General features: G+C 47.2%; 1 protein-coding gene across 6 annotated transcripts in view; it reads right to left on the bottom strand.

Annotated features, from left to right (window-relative positions):
* CIC (capicua transcriptional repressor) overlaps window positions 1-20,622 on the bottom strand; it is a 276,377-nt gene that overhangs the window by 77,354 nt on the left and 178,401 nt on the right. Inside the window, exon 1 of one of the 6 annotated variants that reach the window (XM_068241502.1) lies at window positions 1,205-3,775. The exons of the other annotated variants lie outside the window; for them this stretch is intronic. Coding sequence (XP_068097603.1) covers window positions 1,205-1,253 — 49 coding nt within the window. The 5' untranslated portion in view covers window positions 1,254-3,775. Of the gene's footprint in view, window positions 1-1,204; window positions 3,776-20,622 lie in introns of those variants that run through there. 6 annotated transcript variants of the gene reach the window in all.

Below are 20,622 nucleotides of genomic sequence, written 5' to 3'. Positions count from 1 at the left end.
GTTATTGTATGCTTGTTCAGGGTCTACGGCTTAAAGTACTAAGAGGCAGAGGATCAGCAGGATAGTCGAGCAACTGGTATTGCTTAAAAAAGGAAATCAATATGGCAGCCTCCAAATCCCTCTCACTTCAGTTGTTCTTTAGTCAGTCTTTTTTTTTTTTTTTATCAGCAGAAGAATTTACTCAGTTTACATAGACAGAAATTCGGTCATTATCTATGCAGCAGTGAGATCCATTAATCCATACTGCCCAATCAGGATATCGATCAAGCAACATCAATCAAGAATGGTATCCTAGCTTTACTGGACGCCACTAAATTAATAAAACATGTAAATTTATTATGACTTACGCATTTCTACTACCTCAGTGGTGGGGGGATTATACCGTATTTACAAGTTACCGAAAACCATTGCAAAATAATGTTTATGTAGGACACGATGCCTAATAAGCCCTTTGAAATCCAGCCTGGCTGTCAGTAGGTTGTGCTTTTGGCTCTGCCCCCTGTTGATGCACGACTGACTAAATCATTTACAACCAGGGGCTGGACCAGGGAGGGGAGCAGAATGTAGCAGGGAGGTGCGGGGGAGGCTGGTGCTTTAACCAAAGTCCACCCACTCACTCTCTGTGCTGGAGCGCACACACATTTACACACACAACTGCTGATTCCGTGACCCAGATCTGTAGCATCCAGCGTGCACGGTATGAGCAAACACTGGCACCAAATCAAAGACGCCGTACTACAGCCCTGCGTATCAATACCCTCGCTAGTGAACACCAGCGGTAGAACTACAACTCCCAGCATGTCACTGCTAGCACCAACCTGCCATCATGACAACACTGAAGCTAAACAGCTTTAGAACGTAACCACGAATCATAAATGACAATGGATCATTCTGCATCTGTCCATGGTAGCATTACAGCCACTAGCTAGCGCTGCAGCAGGTAAACACTGGCACATCACTATAGCGCACACTACTACGGCTTAGAAGAAAAACAAGTATCACACATTAGAGGAATACAATCTTTTCATAACGTAAAGGTCTTAATGCCTGTCTTACCGTGGAGGAACTACAAGTCACAGCTTGTACTTCTAATCAAATCCAATGCATGCTGAGACTTGTGGTTCCAACACAGCAGGCAGTCAGGTAACTGCATTGGGATGATATTTAGGTATAAGCGATGATTAAGTTAATTTGCAATACTAACCAAACATGCTGAGGCTGCGGGGCGGGGATTTTCGCTCAGAGGAGAACATTTTGAGCGCAGGTAGGTCACAATGCCCTATGATCTGTCACTGGAACCTCAAAGGTGGTCGTGCCAAGCTGCCCATGTCCTTCTGACCAAAACCTTGTCAGTACGCAGATTGTTTACAGGTGTATCAACGGGCAAGCAGCCAGGATCTGATTCTGTGAAAATGCAGCCAGCACACCTTTACAGAGTTCAGTAGAGCTGGCAAAGCCCCGGGCGCGCTCTCTTGAGACACCACGAGGGGCAGAGCAGAAAAACAACAACAAACGATTTGTAGAGCTGACAGGCAGGGGAGGGAGGGCTGCCACCTTCACATGACAGCTGCCAAGTACAAGCACTGGGCATCCCCTCAGTTAAAGGATGCACAACAGAATGCACCAGGTAGGTGTCACTGTGATCCAATACACAGTAGCTAGGTAGGTGGCATTCTGACATCAGATAGCATCTGTGGGCAAGCGTCACAGAGTCCAACTGTCCGAGTAGGTAAGGGTTTCTCTGATACCCCAGAGACAAGTATCCAGCACAAAATGGAAATAAAGTATGTCTTGGATGCACAGATAGGTAGGTTTCACATGGATTCTAGGCTTTCATCTGAAGGTAGGTGTCACTTTGTAGTCCCATGCAAGCAACTGTCACTGATGCCACACTGCCTTTTCAGGTAGACTCAATTTGAGGAGTCCCGGCAGGAAACACTTTATTACTATCCAGGATTCCCATGCACCACACATGCCACCTTGTGATATCTAAGGCAGGAAGTTGTCACTCTGTGAAGCCACCAATGGTCTCAGCTGAAAGAGGTCACTCTAGGAATCCCAGCAGGTATCAATGTGGTAAGTTCCAGCACAATCCCAGTAGATGACAGATCCTCAGGCTGTCTCTGTAGGCTAAAGTTCTTGAGTGATCTTAGGGCAAGTTTGAGCCTTTTGAGATGAAAATGAATAGCATTCAGAAAGATGACATGCCTTCTAAGTGCTGGGTTTAACAAGTTCAGTTAAGCATCACTTTGTGTTATCTTTGGCATTTAGGCACCACTCAGTTCCCAGGTATATAGGTTTCTGGTACAGATTTCTGCAATCCAGGAAAGGCTGTCAGTTATTTTGTGACTCCGAGGCAGTTAGGTGTCAGAATGATGCCAAGAGGAGCAGGTGTCCTCCAGAACACTGCCAGGGCAGGTAGGTGTCAGTATTCTCTCAAATAAGTGTGTCTCCAGGTCAAATATCAGTGTGGTCCCCAGCAAGTTACAAAATGTCTCTAGGTCAGGCTTATGTCAGTGTGATCTTGAGTTCAAGGGGAATGTCATATTACTTGACTCCAAGCAGGCAGGTGCCTGTGACTTCTGAGCAATTAGATGTCACTTAGTGTCATCCCAGGAGGCTAGAGGATCTCTCAAAGTGAAAGGCAGGAATGTATGTGTCCCCCAGGAGTAGGTCAGTTTGGTGTAATACCAGAAGGGAAGTGTGACCTGATCTCATGAAAATAGACGCAATCCCTCAATGTGAGGCACAGACAGATAGATGGGTGCCCCTGCAGTGGGTCCTGAGGCAGGCAAGTGGGTACCCCCTTAGTGTGTCCCCAGGCAATGAAGAGGATATCCCTTAGTGCAAATGAAGGCACAGAGGGAGGTGGGTGCCCTTCAGTTTAAACCCAGACAGGTAAGATGGCGCGACTCAGTATTACCCAAGACAAGCAAGTGCTCCTCAGTGTAACCCTGGACAGATAGGTTGGGATCCCTCGGCATGACTCCAATCAGACAGGAAGGTAGGTACCCCTCAATGTCACCCCAGGCAGGTTGGAAGGTGTTTCTCAGTGTCCCCCCAGAAGGGCAGGTAGATGGGTTCCCCCACAGTGTAACACCCAGGCAGATAAGGGACAGTGTCTCCTTCCGTATGACCCCCCAGGGCAGATAGGGAAAAAGGTGTCCCTCAGTGAGAACCCCAGGCAGGTAGGGGAGAGGGTGTCCCTCAGTGTCACCCCAGGCAGGTAGGGGAGAGGGTGTCCCTCAGTGTGACCCCCAGGCAGGTTGGGAAGGGGTGTCCCTCAGTGTGACCCCCAGGCAGGTAGGGGAGAGGGTGTCCCTCAGTGTGACTCCCAGGCAGGTAGGGGAGAGTGTGTCCCTCAGTGTGACCCCCCCAAGCATATAGGGGAGAGGATATCCCTCAGTGTGACCCCCCAGGCAGGTTGGGGAGGGGGTGTTCCTCAGTTTGAACCCCAGGCAGATAGGAAAGGGAGTGTCCTTCAGAGATACCCCCAGGCAGGTAGGTGGCAGGGAGCCTCAGGTAGCTGCACTCTGTCCTGCGCAGCTCGGATGGTGTATCCCCAGGAATCCCCGCTGCAGTCAGTGTGATGTGTTGTTGTGTAGCCGCTCCCCCCTCTTCCTTCTCCTGCGCTGCTCACGGCTTAGTGAAGAGGCCGGCCGGCAGTGTGGGGGTATCAGCTGCTCCTCGTCTCCCTGTCTCCGGCCTGTAACATGCTAGCAGGCACCATTCACTCTCCCCTCTGAGCGGAGAGCCGAGCATGGGGGGAGACAGGGGGAAACCTCTCCCCCTCCCTACGCATGCCCATTTACCGCTCTGCCCAGCCATTGGCTGTCATTCACATGCAAATGAGACCTCTCACGCGCTCAGCTCAGCGATTGGCTGGCACAGGAATGTCAGTCATATGCAAATAGAAGACTACGTGCAGCCAGAGCCGCCATTGGCCGAGCCGCAGCTCCCCCTTCGAGCCGAATGGTAATAAGCTGACGTCACGTCAGTGATGGGTGTGGATTGGCAAGAGCCAGAGCAGGAGGTCAGATTGCACTGCACTGACTGGAGGAGCCCCCAGCAATGCTGTGACATAGGGCAGGGGGAGGGGACAACTAACACTGAGAGGGGGAGGGGAAGGCAGTCTGTCCTGCTACAACCTCCCCTCACCACTCACTCTTTACTCAGGAGGGAGGGGGGATTCACAGCACTGGGGAAATGAGCTCACATTGATGGGGGAGAAAAGCAGAATACACTGATTTTTGGGATGGGGAGGAGATTCGTGAGCAGGACATAAAAATGTAGCCCCAGGTGGCAAATAAAACCCAGGAGTCCCCTGACCTCACCCCAGTCTCTGTCATGCTTCCCATTCCATTTATCCTGCTGGAGCAGCAGGCTGCCAATGCAAAGGTTCATCTCAGTCCAGATATAAAGAGTCAGTCCACCTAACCCTGGCACACAGGATGGGGAGGCCCAGCCAATTATTTTTTATAACACCAATAACTTTAGTTCCTCAAGCTAGCTGCTTAGTGGTAGTACTTGAACTGGCATTCACATTAAAAACTAAAGCAAGCTGCTAAAGATCTTCTGGAGAATTTTTCTGATTTTATTTTTATTTTTTTGCAATTATTTTCAGCGTAGTGCAAATCATGTGTGGCGATAACAACTGTCACGGCGGCTCTTTAAGATCTCTGATGACTCCAATGCAAAGTACTGCAATCGCTTGAACTTTCATTCGTGGGCCGTCGCATATACCCGCCGCCAGGGAGATGGATAGCGCTTGTCGTCAAGGGACGGCGCCGGGAACAATCTTCCTTCATTGAGTGGCAAGTATTCAGCTTTAGGGCCTGTTCAGACTATGCGCGTTCCTAGCCGTTTTCAGGAAACATGTACGGGTACCAAAAACGCATAGAAACGGCTCCTAATGCTTTTTAAGAAAAACAAAAGTTTGCTTTCCTAAAACAGAAAGAATTTGCGATAATTCAGGTTAGAGTGAGCTCGAGATGTCTCCCAGGCACCACTGCTGAATATATGCAAATTAACTATTGTACCCTTAGAAGCTAAACACACCTCCAGAACCGCTGGAATGCAATGATGTGTCAGCTTGTTAATGTGTACAGAGCCATAATAATCCAACATGCATACAGGCTGTTTCGGATTGTTTGATCCTCATCAGTGCATGGCTTGGATTAATTTGGCTCTATGGAGTAGGGCTTGTAAATCCGAGAGGCACAGACTAACCAGCAAGCTCATGGTGACCCAGAACTCATTGGGGTGTGTAAGGGACTATAAATGGTCCTAAAAGCCCCCTTACTAAGAATGCTTTTTAAATGGGCTAGTTCACATGTATGCGTATGAGACGCATACGTTTCTTATCCGCATTGCTGCATGCAGTTCTGTGCGTCACGCATACAAACGGACGCAATGAAAGTCTATGGATGCGTATCAAAAACACGTTTTTAGCGTACGTTTCCCTCTGCGGTTCCCATAATTCTTTTTTTTTTCCCTGGGTCACTTGTGTGTGCAAAACGCATTAGAAAACGCATTAGAACGCAAGAAAAACGAATGCGTTTTTCAACTTGCGTTTGATTTTATACGCGTGCTTCATACGCTGACAGTCTGAACAGGCCCTTAGGTCTATTTCACACAAGCAACTAACAGGCGGTGAGTCAGCTGCTCTCCTGCACCGGCCTGGTGATTGTTAGTGCTCAGCACTGAAGCTAAACAGGCGGCCCCGTAGCATCAGATCTGCGTGCGGTCGCTGCCATGCTCAGACTCGACATGTTGCGGTCCTCTGTCACTGAGTAACCCCACAATGTGTCAGCACTTGACACACATGGCGTTACTACAGGCCGTAAAAGTGTGGGCATCTCTGCTCTATGGCATCCAGAGCTTACCCTCTCCATAAGGCCTCTTTTAGACGGGAGGCTGAACTGCGCGCTTGCCGAGGCAGGTCAGCGTACTCTGTCACCTCCCTTTAATGCTTTTAGCCATAGACCCTGAAAAAACATAAGCAGATCAGATGTTTCTGACATTGTTAGATCTCACAAGATTAGCTGCATGCTTGTTTCTGGTGTGATTCAGACACTACTGCAGCCAAACAGATCAGCAGGGCTTGCCAGGCAACTAGTATTGCTTGAGGCTGCATTTCCACTTGTGCGGTGCGAATCGCCGCGGGTCCATGCGAATTTTCATGCAAATTCGCATGGATGACGATGCATGCGAATTTAACCATGGCAGTGCTGGTGTGCTTTTCCATTGTTTCTATGCGAATTCGCATGAAAATTCGCATACCCAAACCTCATGCGAATTTCCTATTAAATACATTGTATGCGATTCGCATAGCGGTATGCGAATTCTGATGGCTCTGCCATGCGAATTTTTTCTGCACAGAAAAACGCAAAGGAATCCTGACAAGTGGAAACAGTCCCATTCACTTGTATTGCTATGCGAATTTGCATGCGAAAAACGCATGCGAATTCGCGATAGTGGAAATGAGCCCTAAAGGATACCACAACTTAAGGGTTGTGGTAAAAAATCATTGCAGCACTTTGTAGCTTGTAATTAGAACATACCCGCTGTTCCTTCGCCCCCCCCCCCCCCTCCGTCTGCCACCGTTCAGTGTATCTATCCTAGTGAGCGGCAACTTCCCTGAACTTTGACCCGGACATACTACGCCCTGTGCGCGCAGTATGTCCTTCCCCCTTTGTCTTCTGGCCGGCGCATAGTGCGAGGCTCAGAAGCACCTAGACTGCTCTGCGCTGCGTGTGCGCTCCATTACACCGAGCGTCACATGATTAGCATGTGACGCTCAGTGTAATGGAGCGCACACGCAGCGCAGAGCAGTCAGCGTGCTTCTGAGCCTCGCACTATGCGCCAGCTAGAAGACAAGGGGAAAGGACATACTGCGCGCACAGGGCGCAGTATGTCCGGGTCAAAGGTCAGGGAAGTCGCCGCTCACCGGGATGGATGGATACACTCTGAACGGCGGCAGACGGAAGGGGGGGGGGGGGGGGCGAAGGAACAGTGGGTATGTTCTAATTACAAGCTACAAAGTGCTGCAATGATTTTTTGGAAACTGACAAAATTGCTAGGGTGTGTGTATTAATAAATTGACAATCTAACACACACCATACAATCTTTAGAAAAATTGAAGAAAAATATCTGGCATTCCGGATCGATAACAATCGAAGAAAACGTGAAATCTGATTGGATTTTTCAGTCGAATGAAAAAAAAAAAGCTTTAAATTTTTTCAGGAGATCCGATCGTTTTTATCGAATTGCCGTAAAATCTGATCATTTTATTGTATCGTGTGTGGCCACCTTTACTTTAAAACAAGAACTTTGACTCCTGCGCAGAACGCTCCCAGTTACGGGAGCGCGACGGGGGAGTGCACATGGCCTGGCATGCACAACTGAGTGCGACTTGGCCAGCGGGAGACAGGTGTGGCCCGAGGTGACGACGAGGGACCGAGCGGCATCAAAGGAACTGGAGAAAGCACCAGATAAGTATAAAACCTGAGACTTGGTCTTATGCTGGGCATACACGGCTCGTTTTTGCCGCTCGATTCTCCTGTTCGATCATTTCGCCACTCGATTCTGTAGTAGATTCTCTTTATTTTCCTCTCGTTTTTCTTATCTTTTTCCATTCACTGCAATCAGGAATCGAGCGACAAAACGATCGAGCGGGAGATCGGACATGTCTAAAATTATCTATCGAGCCGTGTATGCCCAGCATTAGGTTTCCTGATGCAACATGAGACAGTTTCTTGCTGTTGGATAACTGGCATGTGTGATGTGAGAAATGCTGCTATTCAGACGTAGAGAAGCTAACAGATGGAATTGAATCTGCAAGAGATCGATGCTGCAATTCGAGTAATGTATGGGCACCTAAAAGAGAACCTGAGAAGGCATAGAATAAAACAAACAAACAAACACAGTTTTAGGCCTTTTTCACGCTTGACATGCAGTTCAGACCTGCCGGCAATAAAAATACAGCCAAATTGAAAAAGGCCTTACTCTATAAAACCTAGGTTCTCAACATGCGGTACGCATACCCCAGGGGGTACTTCTGATGGGTCCAGGGGGTACTTGGGCTTGATATACTTAACCAAGAATAACAAATTTAGAGATTTAGAAAATTATAATTCTTATTTAAACAGCATCAAATGAGTATTTTAGCAAATTAAAAGCAATAATAAATGCTTGCACATTGTTTAGAACCAATTATCATGTACTACGATTAAATATATATTTGTCAAGGGGTACTTGTGATCATGTTTACTATGATAGGGGTACTCGATGAGTACATGGTTTTAAAAGGAGTACACACTTATAAAATGTTGAGAAACACTGCTATAAAACTACTGGTATTCTAAAATCTAAAGGCTCCTAATCAAATTTCAAACACAGTATTCAAATCCCTCCCTAGGTTTCTGAAGCTTCTCAAAAGCAGCAAATTTCTGGGCAGAATGCTATAGAGAGGTGAAATAAGCTACCAATAAATGTCCAATAAACTTTTGATCACTTATTGATCAGAAGTGTGATGAGGAGCAGTGGCAGATTTTCATTCAGTGGGTGGTGGTGGCGGAAGCAATTTTTTACTGCATTGAGCAATGCAATGCTACCAGATACAGCAGTCCTCCCAATTCTTAATTAGACTCCTGCTGAAATCTGGTTAAAGATTACCTGAAAGGACCACTATCACGAAAATCAAAACATTTTTAAATACGTGTAAACAAATACAAAGTACATTTCTTCTAGAGTACAATGGGATGTAAATTACTTTTCTCCTATGTTGCTGGCACTTACAGTAGGTAATAGGATTCTGACAGAACCCCCAAGTTTTTGACTAGCACATCTCCTTATGGGGGATTCTCAGGGTTTTTATTATTTTCAACAACACTTTGTGAATGGCAGTTGCTCTGTCCGAACTGCCAAAAAAAGTGAGAGAGCAGGGAGGCTGGCCAGCATCTTTGTATAAATCCTTTTCAGGGAGTAGCTGTATAAAGAATAAAAGCCTTGCTAAGAATCCCCTATGAAGAGATGGACTAGCCCAAAATCCATGGGTTCTGTCAGTTTTCTACTACTTACTGTAAGTGACAGCAACATAGGAGAAACGCAATCTAGGGCTCATTTTACTCTGTGAGAAATAAACTTCTTATTTGTATGTTTACACATATTTTATATTTTAAATATTTTCACGCTCTATAGTGGTCTTTTAAGTGAGAGGGATGTGGAGGCTGCCATATCTATTTCATTTTAGGGCCCGTTCTCACTTGACCGGGAATCGCAAAACAAACCCCTAGCGTTTTTTTAAAAACCGCTACAACATGTAATACATGGCAGTGTTCTCACTGCCGCGTTTGCGGTTAGCGTCAAATGCAAACGTGGTACATGCAGCGGTTAGCCGACGGTTCACGATTAGCGATAGCGATTAGCATGCATAGCGACAAATGCAAATGTGGTACATGCAACGGTTTGCCGACGGTTCACGATTAGCGATAGCGATAAGCATGCATAGCACCACTAATCGAGACCACTCCAAAACCACCGCAGTGTCCAGTGATTTTTCCGCGTTATCGCGCCTCCCGCAAAATGCCGGTGGTAATCGCCAGCGTTTTGCGATTCGTAGATGTGAATGGGCCCTTAAACCATACCAATTCCCTGGCAGTTCTGCTGATATCTCTAGCTGCAGTAGTATCTGGATCACACACCTGAAACAAGTCCAACTAGAGTGAGGGTAAGAACCCACTACGGTGTTTGTGGCAGCGTTTTGGGATAGCCGACAATCACTGGCGATTCCCAAAAACGCTTTGCCAATGTGAGTGAGGGATAACCCATTAGTGTGTTTAGGGGCAATCGCAGGACATGCAGCATTTTGAGCGCGTTTGTGCTCAATGCAAAGTATATAATCGCTGCATAAAGCGATTATGCAGTGCTTTGGGGGCCCGAGCGACTACCTTTAAATAAAACTTTAATATACTTACCAGGTCTCTGTATTTCCTTCTTCCGTCTGAAGTCCAATACCAATTAGGAAGGAAAAGTAAATAGTGGATGGTATGGACCACAAAAAACAATATTTATGAAAGACTGTATAAATTTTATTAGTAGAAAAATGATTATTATATATTCATTAAAACTGCTCAAGCAAATAACCCTAATCACTAAACCTGCAGTCACAGCCTCAACTATCACCTTAGATCAATAGACCACTCATCCATCCAATCAGGCACACCAAACATATGCGCATATTAATAGGACAAGGCCTTGTCAGTATCACCCTCCTAACTCATAGAAACTGTCTAATGCAGCAAAGTAGTCCAAGAGCCTGTATGATTGCACATCCAAGCAATGGGCCCGTGTTAGTATAGTTTTTATGTTGTCCAGAGAGATCACAGGGAAGTTGCGTAAGCCATATAAAGCGGTGCAAAGCAGTAATGTAGTCCTTCTTCAAAGTCCCAGCATATTCAAAGCAGCAATGTAGCAAACACAGCATCAGCCAGATAAGCAAGCATGCACGCAGAGCGTGGATAGCAGTCTAGGCTTGCATAGATATGCACCACCTGAGTATACAGTTGCAGTTGCAATGCTCTGACCGGAAGGTACAAGCCAGTAGTAGGGACACGTTATTGACAACGTCAGTGCTGTGACTTAACGCAAATTTGCTCACCCGCAAGCCCTCACACTGTTGGCGGTGTTCAGTTGGGCATGGATGAAGAGCGGGTCAAAGGGTCCCCAAGTAGGTTCGATTGGTCCAGGGGTCATGTAGTGGAACAGGAGGCACAAAAACCCCTGGTGCTGCAGGAGTGATCAGGCGGCTCGGCAGACACGCGGTGACGCCACTGGTAGCCTCGACATGTTTCACGAGCGTCTGCTCGTTTCCTCAGGAGGCGTGGCTCACCGCGTAACATCCACATCACGTTTACATACATACATCTGCCCAATCAGGGCACAGCGAGCAGGCCCCGCCCACACACAACTCCGCCAGCCAGCGGCAGCGCGCGTCAACACCTCGCACACTTCAACCCCGCCCACAGCAATCCGGTAGGTCGGGGAGGAGAGGGGAGGCGCGCACAGCCGTCAGCAGCGTCCATCCAACACCAAGTCTCCGAGGTAACATACCCGGAAGTACAAAGGGGGAGAGCGGACGACCACAAGCAGAGAAGTATGTACACGGGGGGCAATATCACATCCCCACTCAACAACCATATTATATACTTAGACTAAATCTAAACTCTACTCTTCTCCAAACTGCTATAAAGCCAAAAAAGCTAATCAATCAAATCCCACACTGCATAAGTACATGCAGTGTTCCGTTATTGGCAGATTTGCCTGCACATATGTATACACAAAGAAGGACATGGTTCTGGAGATCAACGTGGGCATGAGGCAGCAGGACACTCCAGCCAACGGCGGAAGCAGGGCCAGCGCGTCAAACACCCAGAGAAAGCAGCAGGTCACACCGGTAAAAATGCAGCAAAACCTTCCATCTCATTTAGACCCGGGGGTGAAGTGGCTTTTAAATTAAAAATCCATCGGCATTCCTTTTGCATCAATAGTCTATCTGGGTTCCCACCCCTTATAGACCCATGGATGCGATCAATGCCGATGAACTTAAGACCCCTCGGGTCCCCATCATGGTAGCGTCTGAAGTGCACCCCGACTGGGGCAGTGGAGTTCACACCACTCATACTCTTAACGTGCTCAGAGATACGCTCCCTGAGTTCACGTGTTGTTTTCCCAACATAAAAAGCCCCACAGGGGCATTTGAGTAAGTAAACAACGAACTTCGTTGCACAATTGACGTAATGTGAAAGACTCCACTGTCTCCCATCGGGGAGCAAAACCGAAGCACCAACATGCATGAATCTGCAGAAAGTGCATCCGCCACAGGTGTATGTCCCTAGGACACGACAATGTGGTCTAGGGGTGCCCAGTCCCTCAAAATGGCCCCTAACCAAGGTGTCCCTCAAAGAGGGAGCTCTCCTAAATGTAATATTAGGTCTTGGTGGAACAAACAAGGACAACCGCGAGTCATTAACAAGAATGTACCAGTACTTGTCTAGTATACGTGTAATTTCATTATGTTCCGCACAGTAACGAGTACAGAATCTAGTCTGCCGTTCAGAAGAAGCGGCCATTTTATTTGGATTCAGTAATTTATCACGGTCGCTGTGAAGCGCTCTTTTATACGCCTTTTTTAGGGTCGTGTCATTGTATCCCCGTGCCTGAAAACGGGTACGTAACATGTTTGCCTCATGTGCAAACATTTCTTGATCGCTGCAATTTCGACGAATCCGCAGATACTGGCCTATAGGGATACCCTGAATTGTGTGCTGCGGATGGCAACTATCTGCCTGTAATAAAGCATTTGTAGCAGTCTCCTTCCTGTATAGTCGAGTGCTAATTTTGCCTGAAACATCACACACCACCTGTAAATCCAAAAAAGGAATTTGCTGATGGTGATAATTCATGGTGAACTTTAAATTGCGACAATTTACATTTATACGTCCAACGAATTCAGTCAGCTCTGTGAGTTCACCAGTCCACAGCATGAAGATGTCATCTATGTACCTGTGCCAGACTAAAACCTGGCACAGGTACACAGAGAGACCCTCATCTGAGAAAAGCTCACGTTCCCACTCCCCCAGGTACAGGTTAGCGTACGACGGGGCACAAGTCGTCCCCATTGCCGCACCCTGCACCTGGAGGTAGTGGACACCATCAAAGATCAGAAGATTGTTAGTTAGTAAAAATTGTAGGAGTGTCAACAAAAACCTATTGTGTGTGACAAATTCCAGGCCTAACTCGCTCAAAAATGTACTTACTGCTGAAAGGCCCAACTCGTGGGGAATACTTGAATATAGCGCCTCGACATCCAGGGTGACAAGCCAAGTGCCAGAAGGGACACACAAACTATCTATAGCTCTTAAGAAGTGGGAGGTATCCCTAATATAGGAAGGTAGAGCCTGTACATGAGGCTGCAGATATTTATCGATGTAAACGCTAATTTTCTCAGTAAGGGAACCGCATCCCGAGACTATAGGGCGACCCGGTGGTTTATCCAGCCTCTTATGCACCTTAGGAAGCGCATAAAAGGTCGGTGTCACCGGGTGTAATACCTTCATAAACTCATAAGAATCACTCGAGATTGTATCATTCTGCAAAGCCTCATCAAGTATGGTATAGAGTTCATCTCGGCACCGTGCCACCCTGGACGCCGCAACCCTCCTATAGCAGTCAGATCGGGACAGAATCTCCAGACACATATCCCTATAGGCCAGTTTCGACATTACAACGACATTGCCGCCTTTATCCGACGGCTTGATAACCCAATTATCCTGATTTCTCAAGTCATCAATTGCCTGAACCTCTTCTGCCGTCAGGTTATTGGATCGTGTTACTGTATGCAGTTGCATGAGTTCCTTCTCCACAGAGGCCACAAAGGTCTGTAGGTTGGAATTGAGAGATAAAGGGGGATATCTTCGAGACCTGCCGCGAAATTGATCAACATCTACCTGCAGGCGAGAGAGAGGGAGGGGATGGACGGGCCCGCACGGGGCCCCGACCGTATAGGAGGCACCAGTGCCAACCTCATCGTCACCCACCCCGGGCAATTCAGAAACAGAGTCTTCCGTCTGAAGTCCTGCCCCCTAAAGGAAGAGATCACAGGTGCTTCTCCGATTGGTCATAGAGAAGCAGCTATGACCTCTTCTTTTAGGGGGCAGGGCTGCGGACGGAAGAAGGACGCCTGGTAAGTATAATAAAGTTTTATTAAAAAAACAAAAGCAAATCGGAAGAACTGTACAGCGTTTCCAAACATCAGGTAATCGCTGTCGCAAACGCCCTAGGAATCGCTGCACACAGCACTGCGGTGATACCTAGTGGGTTCAGTTTTCAGTCGGGAACACCTGATCTGCTGCATGCTTGTTCAGGGTCTATGGCAAAAAGTATTAGAGGCAGAGGATCAGCAGGGCAGCCAGGCAACTGCTATTGTTAAAAAGAAAATAAATCTGGCAGCCTCCATATTCCTCTCGGTTCAGGTATCCTTTAAGAAAGAGTGGGTGAGGTGGTACATTGATTAACATCTGATGTTTTACAGCTTTGTTCAATGCAGCTAGATGCTTGTTTCTATGGCATTGGCAGCATCGTACTGTAAAACAACACAGCTGGAGAACATTCTGTCTTGCTTTCTCCCTGCTACGCTAAATTGACTGAAGAAGCTGGCTACACATGACGTAACACATGGCAGTGTGACAGTGTGAATGGACCCTTGCTTGTGAAAATATATATTTTTTTATCATTCTTTCTACAGCGCTGTGATTCAGGTAGTCCAGACACATAGCTCTTTTGATCTAGAATTCTAAGGTCCTCTCTTCAAATACCAGCAAGGACACTAAAAGCATGGAGTTTGTTTATTTACCATGTGTTTGTATGTGTTTCCTCCAGGTGTTCTGAGCCTTTGGAGTTAAGGACAGGTGTTTGTTCTGTATGCTGTACATCATGTAAAAAGTCATAGTAGTATATATAAATACTGAAAATAAGCATAACCAGCTCTGACTTTTCATCTATCCCAGCTCCATCTGAGCAAAACAGCATTGGCAAACGCCCCTAGCCTGCACTGGACATAAACTCTAAATAAAAAATCTTGAACCGGGAGAAAAAAGGAAACAGATATGAATGGATTACTATGTATGTATCCTTCCACTTTATTCCTTCTTTAGAAATGGAGGGATGTTTACGCTGCTGAAGCTAAGAGATCACCATGACAACCAGTCACAGCTAGAACCAAGCTGTAGCCAGTGGAGTCAGAGCACCTGATCTGTGCGCTCATTCTGAGTCAGAGACTAAAACTTCATACAAAAAGGTACAAACAAGGCATGTCTGCCCGAAGGGGATAGAGACTTGGATCTCTCAGGGGACATTTTGGGTCTGAGGCTGTACAGATTCCTCGCTTGCCAAAAGGCTAACAACACCTCTGATACTAGAGGGAAGAGGAGGGACAACAGAAGACGGAAAGGTTTACTGTGAACAAGGCGAGTAGGGATGACAATGTGGTCAGGGGTCAGCTCCTGTAAACACGCTAGATTTCTTTAATCTAGCATGTGTATGTGGCTTTAAAGTAGACTTTCAGTGTGAAAATAAAGCCCACACATCAGCACAGACATCAGAAGTTATATCAGAGTAGCTAGGAGAAAAATGACCACTTGTGCCATAAAAATCAGCATTTTCTTGGTTAGCCACACCCCCTATCTGAAAAACTGCCACAGCAGTTTTCTGCCTTTGCAAAGAATGTGAAGAGATTGTGTTCTCTGTGGGTAGGAGGAGCCTCATAGTGTGGCCTAAGGGGTGATCTGCTTCCACCTGTGCCACTGAGACAGCCTAACTTATCTGTGGGTGGGAGGAGCCTCAAAGTTTGGCCTGAGGGGTGCTCTGCTTCTACCTGTGCCACAGAGCCGGCCTATCACAGAGAGGAGAGGTGAAGAGAGAAATAGTGCAATGCCACCCATTTCAGAGCTGCCACAGTGCTCCCCTGCTCTAAGGAACTTCAGCCTAAACAAACATACTGTGATTAAGTTACATTAGTTATGTTAATTAAAATAGATAGGTAATATAATCTCTTACCCTGTTTTAAAAGAACAGGCAAATGTTTGTGATTTCATGGGGCAGCCATCTTTTTGGTTGAAAGGAGGTGACAGGGAGCATGAGACAGTTCCAACTGTCCTCCCAGCTGTGAGCGCTAGGCAAGGACAAACAAAATCAGAAATCCCATCATGCCCGGGCAGATTTCTTTGATGGGGCGGAGCTTAGCTTCTGTGCAGCTAAACTCCGCCGTGCGGATCAGTCAAAAACAGTGTCATCAGTCTGCCGACAGCTTGTACACACATTCTACTGTCGGCAGAACGACTGCTCCGCGGGAGGGTCTGACGGACCAGTCGCTTGTAAAAAAAATATGGCGTGTGTACGCGCCTTTAGGTGTGAATGGGGCCTCAAAGAGATGGAAATAAAGATGAGCATTGAATTGGGAACTGGCATGAGTTCAATCGGATTAAGCTAATTAGTTAATCAAACTGACAGTTAATTAACCATTAGCGCTTTCTGAATCTGATTAGCCCTGTGTGCAGTCCCGGTTCAGACCCCAGAAAAGCCCCAACAATTTAAAAAAAAATTATTTTTTTTAAAAGTGGAATTTAAGATCACATTTCTAGAAATCCGCAATGGGGCGCTCTGTATTCCTATGTGAATGGAAAGAGTGACAAAAGTAATTTACACAGTTTGGGGATTTATAATACAGACAGGGATCCTCAGCACCGGACGCATAAATCCAATTATAGAAGACAAGGATAGGGGCTCAGCAGGAGTTTATGGGATTATCCCATTTATTTTCTATATCGCAGCACAAATACAGTACTAGGGCCACTATCCTTGTCTTCTATACCCTCCATTATTCCCTCACTTCTGGATTCCTTAAAGCGGACCTGAACTCTGAACTTCCTCTCTGCTCTAAAAGATAAGCAACAGTATAATAACCTTTAAAGAAAAAAATGCCTTTGTTACAGCTGATACAAATCCTGCAGTAAATCTGCAATGTGTCTACTTCCTGCTTTCATGGAAGCAACATAGGGTTAACATCCTGTGTTTACAAATGAGATCTCTGCCTTCTGCTGACAGAGCTGAGGGATCAAATTACAATTTGTGATTAGTTACAGATGAGTGGGAATTAGGTTAAACTCTCTAAATACATAGTGTGTGTAGGTGTGTGTATAGGTGTATAGGTGTGTATGTGTGTGTGTATGTGTGTGTGTGTGTAGGTAGGTGTGTGTGTGTGTAGGTGTGTGTGTGAGTGTGTAGGTGTGTGTGTGAGTGTGTAGGTGTGTGTGTGAGTGTGTAGGTGTGTGTGTGAGTGTGTAGGTGTGTGTGTGTGTAGGTGTGTGTGTGTGTAGGTGTGTGTGAAGGTGTGTGTGAGTGTGAAGGTGTGTGTGTGTGTGAAGGTGTGTGTGTGTGAAGGTGTGTGTGTGTGTGTGTGAAGGTGTGTGTGTAGGTGTGTGTAGGTGTGTGAAGGTGTGTGTGTGTGTGTGTGTGTGTGTGTGTGTGTAGGTGTGTGTAGGTGTGTGTAGGTGTGTGTAGGTGTGTGTAGGTGTGTGTAGGTGTGTGTGTGTGTAGGTGTAGGTGTGTGTGTGTAGATGTGTGTGTGCAGGTGTGTGCAGGTGTGTGTGTGTGCAGGTGTGTGTAGGTGTGTGTGTGTAGAATGTAACACCAATCTAAAATAGCTGTAAAAGGTATAAAATATCACAATAATGAGAAAATTAAGTACACAGAGGACTCATACTAAGGTTGTGTTCATAGTGGGGTGGTTGTATTAAACAATAAATTCATAATTATATTGTAATGCTACATTCTGGCATACCGCGATGAAGGCAGTGCGGTATCGCGCAAAACATGTTTTGACAGTTGCAGTTGATTCCACAGTGTGAAAGCAGCCTGATCGGCCTTCACAACATGGCCGCTCATGTAAAATACATCCCCCTCGGCTCACCTCTTTACTAGTGCGACTCCTGGCCACCTTCAGTGTCGGCTGTCAATGCGAGCGCCTGTCCCATGTCATATTAGCGCATGCTGTGACGCACCAAGTCACGTGGTACAGGCGTTCGGGGAGATGCTGAATAAAGGAGGGTAGGAGTCGCACCAGCGGAGGGGTGTGGCCAACACCAAGCACAGGCATCGGGCCGCACACATTTTAACACTTTGGGGGCAGCCCAGCAGCTGGCAGGACGATTTCAGAAACATCTATGTGCAGTGTGTAGCCAGTAGGGATGATCACAGGTATGCAAATTCTTCCACATTGATGCTAATTTATGCAAATGTATGCAGCTTGAAAATGGACCAATCAATTTAAACTTGGGTGTAAATTGACAGGTCCTTTTTCAAGCTGCATATATTTGCATAATTTCAGAAGAATTTGCATCTCATTGATCATCCCTACAGGCGATAGATACCTCTATGATCAGATTCCATCAGAGAGGAATCTAGCTAATGGTTGATCATGTCATACATCAAGTGTACCCGAGATGGGGTGGGGGGAAAAAAATGTAAAGGTACCCTCCTCCAGCCCCTTCAAGCAGTTGGCTCCCTCTCCATCCAGCCCGCCTCGCTGTTGGCACAGGCGCAGTCTGGCCATGCATGCCCTTGTGGAGCTCCTGTGACTGGGAGCGTTATGTGCCCGCGCAGTAGCACTGTGCTGATGCAGAATGCTACCAGCCACAGAAGTGCGACAGAGGCATGTGCATGGCCAGGACCACGCATGCGTGGCGAAGCGCAAGTTCTCAGATGTACCGCAGTATAAAGCGGAGGATCGGAACAGCCCAGGAGGACAACAAGGGAGCCAGCAGCCTGAAGGGGGCTAGAGGAGGGCCCAGATCTGTATAAATCTAAAGCTCAACACACACCATACAATCTTGGTTGTACAGATTTACCAAATCTATGTAGTATACGGGCCAACAGATTGAAAATACCTTGAATGATTGATTGGATAAGCTCTTGTACTATATGAAAGTGGTAAGATTGAACAACCAAGATTGTATGGTGTGTGTTGAGCCTAAGGCCACCTGAAACAACTGTTTGGAATATTTGAGAGTATTTTACGAGTGTGTACAGGTGTGCCCAGCAGCACCCATTAACCGTATCCCTCAACCGTTATCATTGCCACAGTTCATCCCGTCCCCTCCCCTGACCACTGAAAAACACACATATGGTGTTTTTACAGGGAAAGGCCTCACAAAATTGTCAAGAATGAGCATTTCTAGGAATCATTATTGAAGTTCTGTATTGGCCAAATGTAAAATTCATGCCACCGCCAAACATTTTTTCTATACTGTGCCAAAGTGGACCTGAACTCTTGCACAGCAAAAGCAGAAAACAGAGAAATGCACCCTGTATGTACTTAGAGAGTTTAGCCTAATTCCCCCTCATCTGTGTCTAATCACAAATTGTAATTTGATCCCTCAGCTGAGTGACCTGACTGCCATGGCAGAGGTCTCATTTGTAAAGACAGGATGTTAACCCTATGTCTGCTTCCATGAAAGCAGGACGTAGACACACTGCAGATTTCATGCAGGATTTCGATCAGCTGTAACAAAGAAATGTTTTTCTTTAAAGGTTATTATGCTGCTGCTTAGCTTTTAGAGCAGAGAGGACGTTTTGAGTTCAGGTTCGGAGGCATGTAATATAAGGAGGAATGGGCTTACTCATTAATACCGGACAGTTTGTTGCCATCCTATCAGCAATAGCAAGCGCAGGTCATCAGCTCTAGTTATTCCAGCAGGCTACAAAGCAGCAGTCATTACAGCAATGCATGTAATGTGATCCCTGTGCTTACAATCTGCAGGCAGGGAGGGAGAGTAAACACATAAGAATGGGAGGGGGTACACTCCATCCCTGGCAGCAGCACACTGTACATTGTAAACACTGGAGGTACTCCCTGTCACAGGGGCCCCAGCTGCTGGGGGGGATCACAGCCTGTTCCATGTTCACAGGAAAAGAGCAAAGCGGGGGAGAGACGGATTATGAACCGCTGAATATTATTATGCAGAGCACTCTGCTGTGCAATGCTGCTACAGCTAACCGTTATCATGACATAACGCCAATGTCATCAAAGAAAATAAGAGCGTTTAGAAGAATCGAATCTCCTAGCACTCGATTCATGTGTTATGCTGGGCATACACGGGTTGATCCGGCTGCTGATTAGCTTCCGGATCGACTCCCGCCACGTCCCCGCTCGTCCGCCCGGATCGATTACCACTCGTCCCCGCCGACGCTTCTCATTTTCCGCTCGATTCGCAGCTATTGTCCGCCCGCGGGTATCGAGCGCGGAATCAATTCCCACGGTGATCGGACACGTCTGATATTATCAATCGAGCCATCAGCCTCCCTCGACGCCGTGTATGCCCAGAATTAGTATTAAGAATAAAGCATCATGCAGCCACTCCTTAGCTAGCAGTGGTGAGAGGGAGCAGAGAAACAACATGGCATCCTAAAAGGGAGCCTGTCACAGCCTGGGAAACAGATGCCACAAACACATGAGTAAAAGTGCACACAGTGTTCTCCCTAGAGAGTTTCAGACAGGTGCTCTTATGGCCCATACTCACGGGCAGCATTTGTGGCCTGTCGCCAGCACACGTGAGCGTGTGGGCGACAGGCCGGCGACAGCTCCTCGCCAGGTCCCTCCGCGTACACACGCGGAAGAGAGATGAGCGGCGCGATGGAAGCTGAAGCTGTCGCCGACGTTCCTCCTCCCCCCGCCGGAAGCTCCGTAGACTTCAATGGAGGTTGCTGTCGCTAGTCCGCGTACTTACGCGGACTAGCGACAGTTGCGGCGGAGTTGCGGCGGCGACTGTCGCCAGGCGATTGACCGTGCCAATCGCCTGGCGACATCAGCGACGGGCGACGGTTCGGGGTGCGCGCCCGTGCAATGGCGCACACTCACGGGCGACCTGTCGCCGCAACACGCGCGCGCCGCGTGTTGCGCCGACAATTGTAGCCCGTGAGTATAGGCCATTAGGCTAGGTTCCTACTTGAGCTGGACCCGGCCAGCAGAAGTGGACAATGTAGTGTTCGTCGTGGTCTACTTAAGGT

The sequence above is a fragment of the Hyperolius riggenbachi genome, chromosome 6 (genome assembly GCF_040937935.1).
Source record: "Hyperolius riggenbachi isolate aHypRig1 chromosome 6, aHypRig1.pri, whole genome shotgun sequence".
Classification (NCBI taxonomy): Eukaryota; Metazoa; Chordata; class Amphibia; order Anura; family Hyperoliidae; genus Hyperolius; species Hyperolius riggenbachi.
Note: the sequence above shows the minus strand (reverse complement) of the source record. Positions and strands in the feature narration are given on the sequence as shown.